At 33.5% G+C, this 14,286-nt stretch overlaps 1 protein-coding gene across 3 annotated transcripts in view; it reads left to right on the plus strand.

Moving 5' to 3' along the window:
• Window positions 1–14,286, plus strand: part of LOC113399597 (uncharacterized protein) — a 51,793-nt gene that overhangs the window by 32,694 nt on the left and 4,813 nt on the right. For 2 of the 3 annotated variants that reach the window (XM_064218832.1, XM_064218833.1), the window contains 8 exons: window positions 2,316–2,547; window positions 6,966–7,077; window positions 9,995–10,213; window positions 10,744–10,944; window positions 11,730–11,750; window positions 12,572–12,664; window positions 13,261–13,391; window positions 13,898–14,010. In XM_064218832.1, the coding sequence (XP_064074902.1) occupies window positions 2,316–2,547; window positions 6,966–7,077; window positions 9,995–10,213; window positions 10,744–10,944; window positions 11,730–11,750; window positions 12,572–12,664; window positions 13,261–13,391; window positions 13,898–14,010 (1,122 nt within the window). The remainder of the gene's footprint in view (window positions 1–2,315; window positions 2,548–6,965; window positions 7,078–9,994; window positions 10,214–10,743; window positions 10,945–11,729; window positions 11,751–12,571; window positions 12,665–13,260; window positions 13,392–13,897; window positions 14,011–14,286) is intronic. The other variant, XM_064218834.1, reaches the window with a different exon arrangement.

Genomic DNA, 14,286 nt, shown 5'->3' on the forward strand with positions numbered 1-14,286 from the left:
TCGGTGATTTATGTAACTGGTTCCTTTAAGTCATTTGTTTTAGTGACAACTACTACAAGGTTAATTATCTTTATTGTCTAATTGCCTTTAGTAACAGGTAGCCCCTCGTTAACAGGATCATTTGAAGCTAACTTCACGACGCTTCTGTGCGTTTTAAAACATATAGGATTATGTTTATTTGTTCCAATTTCGTCTGATATATCTCCGTTGTGGTAGAACTTCGTACCAGCCCGTTTGGGTATTTACCACATATTCAACATATTGAACATCCAAACAGCGATGCTTAGTGTTGTTTTGATGGGAGCGTGAACCAGTGTAACTACAGGCACATGAGAAACAATAACTCCTTAGATTAGTGGTGCTGATATAAGGGATATTTAATATTTCTTACAGTGCTTATGGACCTTAGTGAACACTTATTGTCAGACGGCCCATGAGGCTGTATACCTAAATATTTAAATAATTTAAACAAAACTGTTACATAAACATATGATTTCGTGTAAGATTATATCCGTAAGTGTGCAGCACAAGTTTATTTATAAGTACAAATAAATCCGCCGTCCATTTGGCTATCTTAGCCCATTTGTTCTAATTTTCTTTCGTAACGATATACTTGTGAAACATCATGCTCCCATCAAGTCTCGAGTGATCAGGTTACCTTTTCCATTCGGAAGATAAACATCTGCAGACTTTCGTAATAAGTCGACAAATATACATAAAATTACAATGAATTCTTCCGTGAGATATGACACCTTTTTATTTAATAGCCACGTATCTAACAGCACTGTTTTGTAAACTGTTCTTAAAAATCGCCTTAGTTGTTAAAGACGTGGTAAGCAATAATGACGCTTATATAATTGAAATGTCATAATAATTGTAATCAATATAGCATATCACATTATGTGAATTAAGTTCGTTCTTACATGATCTCTACAGAGCTTCAAACGTGTTTGTTTTGTTTTACGTTTCAATTTCGCTGAAGGTACATAGTTTAAGGTGTTGAGGTTGCTTTTATTTAGATCCTGTGTGAGTTATATTAATGAGAAAAATATACGTATGATACAGTGTAATAATTAATTATTATTATTCACGAATGCGCGCGCCCGTCGACCTTAAATTATCAACTAATTTGTATTTTATTTTGCTCTTTGTACTCTTGTGATAGTCGTCTCACGCACACTAAGATATTGTAAGCCCAAGCGTCGCTCAACTAATGCAATATAATAATAATATTGTGACGTGGAGGGGCGAGCCTTGAGTAAACAGATCTATAACTAGGTAGGTTTTATATATGTTTATATGTATATATACGATATCTTACGTTTTCTTTTCCATATTATGATGAAGTATATGCTAATACACGTTATGGTTATACTTGTATGTTACACTTTTGTCCTTAGACTTGCGCAATATTTCTGGAACAAATTTCACCTCGGCTGACTTATAGATGTCAAAATATTGTTTATTTTTATACAATAATTTTATGAAAAATGTAAAGTACAGATAAACATTTCAAGGTATTTGTTTTTTAAACTCTCGTATCCTCTGATGTAAACAATATTACGTAGACGATAAAATTAAGAAATTAGTAGGGATTCGTTGATATCTGTCCGATACATATTTATATGAATTGATTAAAAAAAGTTGTCTATATAAATAGACAATAGTTGGTATTTTCTATATATATATACCGACGGTTCTAAAGATTACGACACAAAGTACTCGTAGGAATCTTCCAAAATGTTCCAACCACATATTTAAGATGTTGATACGTAGCGATCATCCTGCAAGAAAAAACTTAGGTACTCTTGTTTTCGTTTTAATGTTGGTTGATTTATTTTAAATTACCAGCTGCTCTGGCGACTCCATGCGTTTGATATCTCGTTACCAGTTACTGTCTCGTCTATGCCCTATGTATTTATTACAGACTACCTCTAATTTAAAATGCTTTATCCCCATTGTAAAGCCATAAGGTTGTATATCCCGAAGTCCGAATTTCTTGTCTAATTAAAGTTTTGTCTCATGATATGCGTTGGTCCTGACTGACTATCAACGCACACCGCTATTTAACTACCGACTCTGGAAAGCTAATATTTGGTAAATAGATCTATTTAAAAACGCAAGCAACTGCTAAGATTGTTCTTTGGAAATTTAAACTTTAGAGAAAAAGGGTAACTATATATGAATTATATCCGTATGAAAGACAGCCTAATTGTGCTGCTGCCAGACTTGTTAATCGATATGTGATCTTTACCAAAATATTTGAATATGAAGTTAACTATTGTTTCGTTAAACGTATATTTCTTTGTTCACAGGTTTATCCGCATCTAGGCGACCCGAGCCGTACTATGGCCGCGTCATTGGCCGGCTCACTCAGTACGCACATGGAATACGGGGCACTGTGTACGCTGTGGACGAGAGCACGGTATTCGTCCGAGGATTTGCGTACGATGGGACTGGCCCCGACGCGTACTTCTGGGTTGGCGACACGCCTCAACCGTCACCTGAAGGCACGCTTGTGCCATACCCAGAGGATTATGCGAGCCGGTTAGTATCACATTTATGGTATTTTCAGTTGTCTTCAAAACTAGACACATGCAGGTTTCCTCACGGTGTTTTCTTTCACCGCCGAGCACGAGATGAATTATAAACACAAATTAAGTACATGAAATTCAGTGGTGCTTGCCTGGGTTTGAACCCGAAATCATCGGTTAAGATGCACGCGTTCTAACCACTGGGCCATCTCGGAAAGGTGAGTGAGCCAGTGTAAGTACAGTCGCAAGGGTCATAACATCTTAGTTACCAAGATTGTTGACATAAGTATAAGAAATGGTTAATATTTCTTACAGCGTCTTTGGCTATGGACGGCAGTGACCACTTACCAACAGGTGGTATCATTTGCTCGTCCGTCTACCGATGTCATAAAAAAAAATATTTATTTATATACATTAAAAATAATTAACACCAAGCTGACATAAAGTTATATAAAATACTTCGAACTGGCATTAAGTACTATTAGGAATACCACATTCAACAAATGAGGAGAAATTACTTATAATGTGTTAAACATTTCTATGACTAGGTAAACTTAATTTGACTATGTTTTACAAAAAACAAAATGAAACAAGAAACCGTGAAACCTAATCGAAGAGATGGATCCATATATGCACAGTGCTCATTTAAAATTTTGCATAATCGATGTATTAAGTTACCTCCTAGAGCAGAAGAACAAGACATAGCTCAACTTAAAAGCTTTGCAAGGGTACCCTATGTCTCGTTCTGTATGTTACATGTACACTAAACTTTATGTCGATCAGTTATTTAAGACATGAAAGAGTACCAGACCAATAAACAAACTAACTTTCCCATTTAAAATATTAGTAAGGATAGTCAGTCGGTTTCAATCACTGTAAAAGTAATTTAACGACATTTCCAACAAAGTCCATTAGTGCGTAATATTTTTATGTTATCGTCGCATGATAAACGATATTCATTATCATTTTATACAGAAATTACTTTATAATATTCTTTCGTATAATAGCTGTGTATAGTACTACACAGTTTAAATACAGCATCAAGAAATAAATTAAAAAAAAAAATCAATATAACGTCGACTTGGCGAACGTATTTGGTAATATGACATTATAAATTATTACGTTTGCGTAAAGATCATTTTCGCATGAGAAATAAATAAACATTGATCATTTTGAAGTCACTTAATTCAGATGTGATCGGTTTTAAGAATTTTGCCGATGCTACATCTAAGTTGTGTCGTACTATACGCGTGCCCGTGTGGAATTCAGCTTATCACAATAAGTACAGATACATAAATACGCACGCAAGTATAGTCTAATCTAATCCAACGACAAGAAGACAAAAGCTAAATCAAAAACATTTGACAGCGATTTGACGCGCTATCATTGGCCGAAGGTTTCAATGATCAATGGTATTCTTTATGGATTCATATGTCCAAGCTTGCTTCATAATAAATATCATCATTTCATACATGATTTGAAAGAGTAAGCAGACAGACCGACAGACAGATCTACTTTCATATTTATAATATTACATAGATTATAAAAAAATATAGATGTAGGTACTTATGTATTTGTCAAATTTTCCAATATATACTAACAATGTAAATATGTTGGAAATGATTCAGCTTTCACATACAGTAATAATGTGACGCGATTACGCAAAAAGGAACAGACGTAGGTAGAAAAAAAAAAATCTTATGTCAAAGTTGAATCGATAACTCAATAGCCTATTTCAATCGAATACAGAATAAAGATAAACAAACCTTAAATTATACGTATCTTACGCACTGTATAACAATTATTGATCAATATATTTATTTATAATTAAACACCACACCACTTAACTACTTATACCAATCCAATTTAATTTTCCTACGTTCAAAACGTCATTTTTTCGCGCGTCCATATTGAATGTCATAGACTATTCTAGCTCTCGACCAAAGATAATGCGTCAATTCGATGTCAAATGTTTTTTATTTGGCATTTTTCCTCCTGTGGCGAATTGGTTATCGTGAAAATATTCTATTTAGCATAAAGAAATATTCTCCTTATAAGTCAGGCAACATTTCCTTCCCACTAATTTCGTAGTGTTAATTCTAATAATAGATTCTGTTTACGCGATAGTCGCCCTCAGTTCAATCGAAAAATAAAGTATTTTATTTGTGCTAATTTCTAATTTTATTGAATATTTTATTGGTTTTATTAATTATAGAATAGTTAAAAAATGTATCTTAACTTCTTATCTCTAATTATCGCTTAAATTTATTTTATATTTTTAATACATATTGTGCAATATGACAGTACACGGTGAGACTACCTGTAAGTAGTAGAACTTTTGCCTACATAATTTTGAAAAGTTTTTTTTTTAATTTTGATGTAATATTGTTTGTCCTAATCGAAATAAATATGTATAAAAACTCAAATCAATGCAACAACTTAAACTATTTTTTTCGCTCTTTAAAAATGTTTAGTAATGGAAATGTTAAGTATATTTATTTTAACTTGTATATTTTGTTTATGTATATTGAGAATATGGTTCATAGATACCTTTTCAATACTACAAATATATATTTCACCTAACGATTTATAAATTTGTGGTAGGACTTTATGTAAACCCGTCTGGGTAGGCACACACTCATCAAGTATTCTACCGCCAAGCAACTATACTAAACATTATAGTATTCCGGTTGGTGGTGCATTGGTGATGTGATGCTTAATATTTCTCACAGTTCCAATGTCTAACGGCAGTGACGACTACTTACCAACGTGAACACAATTGCCTGCCTTGTTCAAATAAAAAAAAAAAACCCGGAATCAGTACAAAAAGCTAGATTAGAACAGTTGTAAATATTAAAAGATTCTGATTCTATAGATAAAATCGTTGATGACCTTTAATTATGCATTTTATCGCTCCATTTATCAGCGGTTACTATGTAATTTTATAAGTCAATTATTTTCACGTAACCTAAATAATTCTAGATATAAAAAACTATAATACTGTAAATTTAAATAGACACCCACGAGTACTCTATATCGATACTTTGTAAATATTTCGTGTACAAGTAATAAGTACTGTTTTATATGGAATGTGTGAAAAAAAAAACAAAACTTAATATCTATATACAATCATAGACACAAAACAGTCACGTTACAGTGAAAAAAAGTATAACTATACATAACATTGTTTAAATTCCACTAGCGACCCGCCCCAGCTCGGTCCGGCGCAAAGAAAATGTTATGACATAAACATATTTTATACCCCATAGCATTCAGGAATAAACTAGCTTCCTAACAGTGATTTTTTTAATTGAATCAAAAGTCTCGGAGATTACCCCAAACACACAAACAAATTTTACCTCTACAATATTTGAATAGATTATCTTGATTCGGCGACGATTTTCTCTATTTTGGTTAAATAATTGACAGTATCGAAAACTTATACATTTTTCATCAACTATAAGATTAAATGTTTAACCAAACACGAAGTTTCTATCGCGAATCCACAACCAAACCTGTAATCTGGCTTTGATATTCTACAGCACCATACCAATACCATAACTATCTCAGCTAAGGATCAAGACCAGAAACAGTACAGTAACTTATAAACCAAATCGAATGTATGCGTCATCATTAATATACATTTTTTTCTCTTCAAAGAAGTTGTCGAACTCAAATAGAATACAACTCCACAGTTCAGACGAATAATGGTTTCCTTCGTGATGTTCTGGAATCGAAAGGAACTTTTTAATGATCGCAGGATATCGTAATAAACGCGTCCTATTTCAATACAAAATATGTTATGACTGGGTCGGCTTCGTGCTCACTGCTGACATGGTTTAAATAAGTATACAATTACTCTTAGTTATGCAAATCTGAGCCGAGATGGCCCAGTGGTTAGAACGCGTGCATCTTAACCGATGATTTCGGGTTCAAACTCAGGCAAGCACTTTTCATATGCTTAATTTGTGTTTATAATTTTATTATTTTACTTAGGATAAAAAAGTCTAAGATCAACATCTATACAAATTTATTCAGATTTTAATTCCAATATAGATATTCTAATTTACTAGCTCAGTTTCAATATCCGCGCAATATTTATAAAAAAAACTTTACCAATATCAAACATAACATTATCCTCTCGAGTGGTGGATTAAAAATAACCAATTTTCTTCCCCGGGACTGAAACTATCTTTATAACAATTATTTATCTAAATCGGTTCAGCGGCTTAAGCGCAATTAACAGACAGAGTTACATTCGAATTTATAATATTAGTATAGATTTTAGAGATGCACGATGAAATTGACAACGATGATACATGTATACACACAGAGAAACACGTTTACACACACAAGAGTCAATTTAATTTTGGTCCGTAAGCTTAATTTCATTTTTTGTCCGAGATTCTAATTAAGAAACTTTTTCTCCAGGGACCCGCCGGTACTGTCGGCACATACGAACTCCGACATCCTGCTCCGGCTGCCGGCTGGAAAAAGATTACGAGATATTAAATGGATAAGCGTCTGGTGTCGCAGATTTACGGTAACTATATTCATACTTTGTTTTATTATCCTAAGTCCCCCCCACGGGGCAAAGACAGATACAATTCTTCGCCATTCTCTTGTCTTGGGCAACTCAGGTTAAGCCGATGTTTTTCACCTCTTCTTGAAGCTCCACCAGGTCTGCTTTAGGCGACCAACCTGACAGGTTGTCTTAGATGTGTTCCGATTTACTATGCAGTGTGGCCTATCCAACACCGTAAGAACAGACTGTAAATGTTTGTTGGTAAAGCTCCTCTTTACGTTTAGAGGGCTAAGGAGTTCACTCGAACTCGGCTCACCACAGCTTAATAATGATCCAAAATAATGTTGCAAAGTTACATGATTTCTTTGTTGTTGGAGTTAAATTCTATCACGCATTATTATTACAATGACTTGTTAAAACTATATACCCAAAACTGGAGCTAACTATGTTATACATAATCTCTAATTGCAAATATATATGCCTATCTCTTTCTTATGCTTGGGGTTAAAAGGAGTAGGAAGTTTTAGTGGTAACAGATAGGTTTAGTTTAGAGATTGTGTACAATGGCATTACTGGGCGATAAAATGTTATTATTTATGTAAGTTATTTAATTTACTAGAAAAATAAATGAAAATATATCTTTAGTATTTGTATTTAAAAATAAAACCGTATGGTGAAACCCTTTTTGCACAAAAAGGTTGTCGAGGGTTTGTGGTCGTGTGCCATTTTTTGTTGGAAAGTTAGATTTTTTTTTACGTATAACGTCAAAACCGTAAGCTTAGACATTGTTAATTCTCGTATAAAGTATTCAAAACATATGTATGCTCGCAATTATTTACTTAATTTGTTTTTTTTTACAATTACGAAGTCGCAGCAAAGAGGTTTTATTGGCAATGATTTATTACAAAGTTTATTAATATAAATATATAGGTATACGAGGGCTGTCTTTTAAGTCCAGTCGTTTGCCGACCTACCGCGATCATTAAAAAAAACATATGGCATTTTCATCTTTTTGAATTTAGAATTCGAAAACAAAATAATGTTTTCAGGTTATTCGAATAGTTTTATTGTATCGTCTATTTAAAGGTGACAAGTCGCTTGTAAAAATGGAAATATCTTAGGAAAATTTGCGTGCGATAATTTTCTACAACTGTCAAAGGGGATTATCGCGACTTCAGTGCTTTGGGGAGATCACTTCAGTGTTTAGTGATGCAGGACCATGTCTTAGGACTGTAGAACTCTAGCCTCAGTGTCAAGTCACGTAAAGGTCGTCCAAAAACCGCCATGACGCAAGAGAATATCGAAGCCCATATAAGTAGTTAAAATCTCTCATCCAATTATATCAATTGTAAATTTAAAATAAATATAAATTAATCATGATAACATATTTTATAGGGAATTTTTTTGTTCTCAATTGCACAAAAAAAAAGTAAACATGATACTTTTACGTGGCTTACGTAATGTTTAAAAATAAACTCAATTAGCGTGTACACTCAAACGGAACTTGATGTCCTTGGTCATGGACTAACAAAAGAACTTATATTAGTAAAAAAAAGTTAAATATTAGGTATATATAAAAACTACATATTTAAATATGAACTTCATGTTATTTACTTAACGTTACAGTACACATGTATTTAATAATATGTAATTATCATCAAATATTAATTGTGAATTGATTAAATCAATATTTGAATGAAGTTTGGCAAATTGACTATATCCGTTTTGGGTACTATATGAATATTATTATAGATATTTCGTAAACAATACCACAGCTATATTTCGCTAATAATAATTCTTATGATGTCATTATATTCGAACAAGAATATCTATTTTCAAAAAATTTTTTCTTTGTCTCAAGCTAGAACATATAAAATTCGACTAAAATCTTTAAAATGTTTGCTACTATATCATAAATATACGATCGTAACATAAAAACTGCTAAAAAATACTCATTTCCAAATTAATTTTACAAAATATAAAAGGTATATTTATCATCGATTGACTATCGATAAAAGCGGAAGGCTATTTGATAATGTCAATAAAAATAATGAACGAAACCAAATGACGATTGTCAAACAAGCTTGGCGAGCGTTTGTAAGTTCAAGCCAAAATATCGATTAGAGACGCGCGCAAACGCGCACTTCCCGCCGAAATTTGACATTCGCCGTAAAAATGCAACAAGCGAAAAAAATACGAATATTATTATTTTAGCATTATATATATAATAACATCCTAGGGAAGCGACGCAATTATAATAAAAAAGGTTTTGAAGTTGGCCATTCATTATTATAATCACGCAAGAATATTTTGACTCAAATGTAACCGGTAGGTAAATTACCTACTGCAATGTCTTATTAAAGAAAATGTTATTAGAAATATAATTTATACCCATATAGCATGCAGGAATAATTTAGCTTTCTACCAGTGAAAATATCTTTAGAATTAGACCATTAGTTCCGGAGATTACTTGTTTGTTATATATGTGTATGTAGAGGACATACAAACAAACAAATCTCACCTCTTTACATTATTAGTAGAGATATGTTAACGTTAAAGATTAATGATAACAAAACAAACTGAACAAAGATATCGTTTATATTTTCCTACTTTTGTATTTTGACGCTTGTATGAGTAGATATCTATTTATAGATATAAATGGCACATATTACTGTAGCTATTTTTAAATATTATTATTTAGTGAGCCCATTAAATTTATATATATTTAATTGAGTTCAAGCTCCGATGTAGGCACACTAAAAGTTTCAGCTTAATTTTAATAACGTGTGCTATTATCAAATTAAATATGTATATATTATACTATAAACCACATCAAACGCATCGTCTGATCGTGGGAAAAAATTTTGCAAACGCAAAAATAAACTTTATTTCGTGCAATTCAAAGATTAATTGCAATGTATTTTTAACATTCCAGGTCAATTTCGGCGATGTATTCATTCCTCCGGGACTAGACCCTCCTCGACCTCGTGTGTTGCCAGAATTCAAACGGCTAGCTCACGGGCTAAGATCTGGCAACATAAGCGTTTTAGATGCTAAAACATTCTACATACCAAACTTACACTACGACGGCGCCGGTCCAGACGCCTACTTTTGGGTAGGAAATGGCAGCGAACCCAGTCCATTTGGCACTAAAGTGAGTTATTTCGTTATATTTTTTGCTTAAAAGGTACTAAGCAAAGTCTGCAAACACAAAAAGTTCCAAAACATTGCAGATCGCACAGTTCTACCGAGTTCTATCTAAACATTATAAACTATCCAGGATCTACATAAACATTTTCATCAAAATCGGTTCAGCAGTTTAGGAGAAGTTCAGTGATATACACACGTAAAGAAGAATTACATATACAATTGATTCAACCTTAATTGCTTAAGATTATTATTAGATTTCGACGTTGTTTGACCGATTACCGATATGTTATCATATACTTTTTTAAGAAGATTTTTATACTATCTCCTTTGTGGTAAATCAGGGGTATAGTAAATGGCATAACTAAACATCAACAGTAGCGTTGATGTTTAGTTATGCCATAGATAATTGGAATATAAAAATCAACAGAGTGCAGAATTTCGGTGTTAAGGTATAAAATGGATAACACTTCATTTTCGTGTTCGATCATGATGTTTTATGTTTTTTATAATCTCTTATAATTCTCAAAATGTTAGGTACCCAACGAAATGGGTTCATTGAACCCACTCCGAGGTTACCAAGGGGAAGACATCGAAATCGTGCTTCCCGGTAAGCTGACTGCCTACGACGTGGACTGGCTCGCCGTTTGGTGCGTAGAGTACAGACACAACTTCGGTCATGTCTACATCCCAAAGGATTTGGACGTACCACCTGCTTTGGGACAGACGAAAATAACGGTAAGTACGAGAGGAGATTGGAAACTTTTTAAAAAACATTCAAGAAAAGATAATCATTGCATAGGTTTTATCATGAAACATTAATAAATGTAAAAGTGGATTTTATGTTCTGATACAGTTAGCAGCATAACTTAAATATTGTATTATTTCCTGTTGATTGATAAAATTTGGAAGATCCAGTAAAATATTTGTCAATTTCTGTTTGCCGCTGTTTTGAATTCCTCTAAAATGCATCAAAAGTTGTACAACACTGTATCTAATTTAAAATTTAATCCGATACGTGAACAGAAAATTATCCAACACAATGCCATAGAGAATCGAACATTTTTGGTTTTTATTAACACAATAATTAGCTCAAAATTTTGGATAGGGTAAGATCATATTTTAAATCATGTAACTGACTTTGCATGGGTGAATAATATTTTCCTTTCTATGTGTGTTATTATCAACAGCCAGCCTGGGATGAAATAATATGTTTATTCTGTTTTAATTTGCATTTAACCACTATAATTGCTTTCAGGTTAAACGGAATTCATCAAAACGTCCAACTAACCAATCACAAAAACTCATTCATAAACCTAACGATTCTCATCCTATTGTGTCATTTTTTGATTGGATTCGCATTTAATTTTATATTTCATTAATAACTTATCATGTCTTATTAGTTATATGATTTTATTTTAATAAGTAGGTTTATATAAGAATAATTAAATTAACCATTTTGTAACGTTCTATTGTGCGTTTCTTTTATGCTTTCCTTGGGATTTGCTAACTTTGGTTTACAGCCAGCTTGGTGGTATAATCCGGTAAGTAAAAAAACCATTGTATTCAAATGTAATCATTCATTTTCATAATTTATCTTGGCTGTAACCGATAATTTGGTAATATAATTATCAAATATAAAATCGATCATTTTAGTTTTCACGCGTTGTCTGTGGCAGGTGACAGGTATTCTGATTTATTTGTGTGATTTATCATACTGAATACTTCAATAATACTGAGAATAGGTATTTAAATCGGACGTCTGAGTTGAGTAATTAATATTATCAATACATCATCACGTCACGCAGACATTTAGTAGATTTGAGTTCTTTGCTATCCAGTCTGATGTACCAGATTAATTCTTTAAGAAATTATTTTGACTGTAAAGTATATCTATGCCTGGTTAGGTACCATTATATATTCTACCCGCAGGTATATTCTACCCGCAGGTATTTAGTTTTTGTTCCTGTTAGAAGGGTGAGTGAGTCAATTAAACTATAGGCACAAGTGACAAAACATCTTAGTTCCCCAGGGTAAGTCGTACATAGGCGATGTAAGATGTAAGGGATTTCTTAGAGTCAATGTCTACAGGCGGTGGTGACCCATTACCATCTAGTAACCAAGTCTAGTTTGCCAGTACGCCACCCAGATTAAATAAAAAACCATATATATAAAATATTTCATGTAATTTGAACTAAAAAGAGCGGAGGTAAGGACTACTTGATTTCCTTGAAGTTAAGCTTATTATTGAGTATTATAATTTCCTAAAGTAAATAACAACTGGTCGTCGTGTTCGACGATGGATGGCAAAAATACGAAGATTTCATTTCTCGATCGAAGTTATTAATGAGTTTGCCGATTTCAGACAAGTTCAACGACATCGCAGACTCCTTTCAGTGCCGCTAATAATTGTAAGGAAATATTGGATAAGCGGCTGCAGATCAGATGGGAAATACAGGTGAATATTATTTTCTTCGGTGAATATTTGGCTTTTCAACATTTGCCCAGCTGTGGGACACATACGAGCTGTTTCTAAGTGATCATTTATCGAACTACCACTAGAGATTTTTTTGACATTTTGGAAAAGTTTTTGGACAAAAATTATCAAACTAATTATTCTTATTAAAGTTAATTGGCAATTATAAATCGTCCCTAAAATCGTATGACATTTAAATTTAAGTGAGAATATTTTATGGATTTTTCAGGATGTTGGTGGAGTCAAATTAATTTTTAACGCATCAATTAATTGGCTTAAATTAATGACTTGTACTTATTATTATTTTGCCATCAAATAATTAGTTATTTTTCATTTACAAGCGAGTGATATCGAGAGATACATCAAGGTAAAAAATATATATCGGAAAATACTGAAAGTATAAACTGTATAATAAAATTAAAATCTAAATTACTTTTGTATTATAGTGTACAAAATTATAGAAAAATGTAGCCATTTTTCACTTATAAGCGTTTCGAATCTAGCGTTGCTATAAACCCAAAAGTAGAGAACTTTAATGAGTATAAAACATATTTTTACCTATCAATATATAATTCCAGGGTGACCACGTCCAAATAACTCTAGCGGCTCGTCTCCGCAAGGAGCAGTACATGGCCTTCGGAGTGTCGGGAGCTGAGGGCCGACCCGCCATGTTGGGAGCCGATGTAGTGGTTGCGTTTTGGGATTCAAGGTATGGCCACGACCCAAATAAAATCAAAAATTAGATAGGAATATTCAATATGGTGTAAACTGTTGATTACATGTAAAATTTTGTGTTCACGGAACGCCGGCATGACGTGGAACGTTAAAGGTTATTGTAAGACTTCATAATTAAAGTAAATTTATAGTAACTAATTTTAATAATACATAGCGATACACTATATAGTCTACAATGCGCCACTAAGGAGTAGAGAGCGGCGAGAGAGAAGTAGAATGCGATCACGGCATACAAGTCTCACCCCAAGGCGTGCCAATTGAATTGATGTTTCACATCAAAACTACGAATAAAGTCAACGAATTCGACTTACATACAAAACGTTTGATTCGTTGTTAAATATTACGTGGCAATCAAAATCGACTCTCGGTTGAAATATCATCGAATCTTCAAATACTTTAACATCAACATCGGTGTCGATGGTTTATAAGGCCGTGTATGTAACGTGGCAGTAAATAAGACGTGTGTTTGCATGGTCCAAGGTTTAACCAGCCGCGGGTGTCGGACTACACCATCAGCCACCTGGCGCAGTGCGACGGCGAGCGCGGCGTGTGCCCCGACACGCGCCTCGGCGGCAGCAACGACGCCGTCGTCGGTCTGTATCTCTACTGGCGGCACAGAGCTCACTACCAACTGTTAGACTGGATTTGTCTGTCGGAAAGAAATTAGCAGTATCGTGTTATCCTCCCGTGCCTCGAAAAGCCATTAAAATCGTTGGTCCAGTGCCTGAACCCTTTCTTCGTATCAAATTTTGTTATGGTTCCATAATTTGATTAGGGTTTTCTGACAAAAAAAAACTTCCCTTATAAAAATGCCCGGTACTCTACTTCCACCCCTAAATACTGCATAATATTTCAAGACGGCCATTCTT

The sequence above is a fragment of the Vanessa tameamea genome, chromosome 24 (assembly GCF_037043105.1).
Source record: "Vanessa tameamea isolate UH-Manoa-2023 chromosome 24, ilVanTame1 primary haplotype, whole genome shotgun sequence".
In the NCBI taxonomy this organism is placed as follows: Eukaryota; Metazoa; Arthropoda; class Insecta; order Lepidoptera; family Nymphalidae; genus Vanessa; species Vanessa tameamea.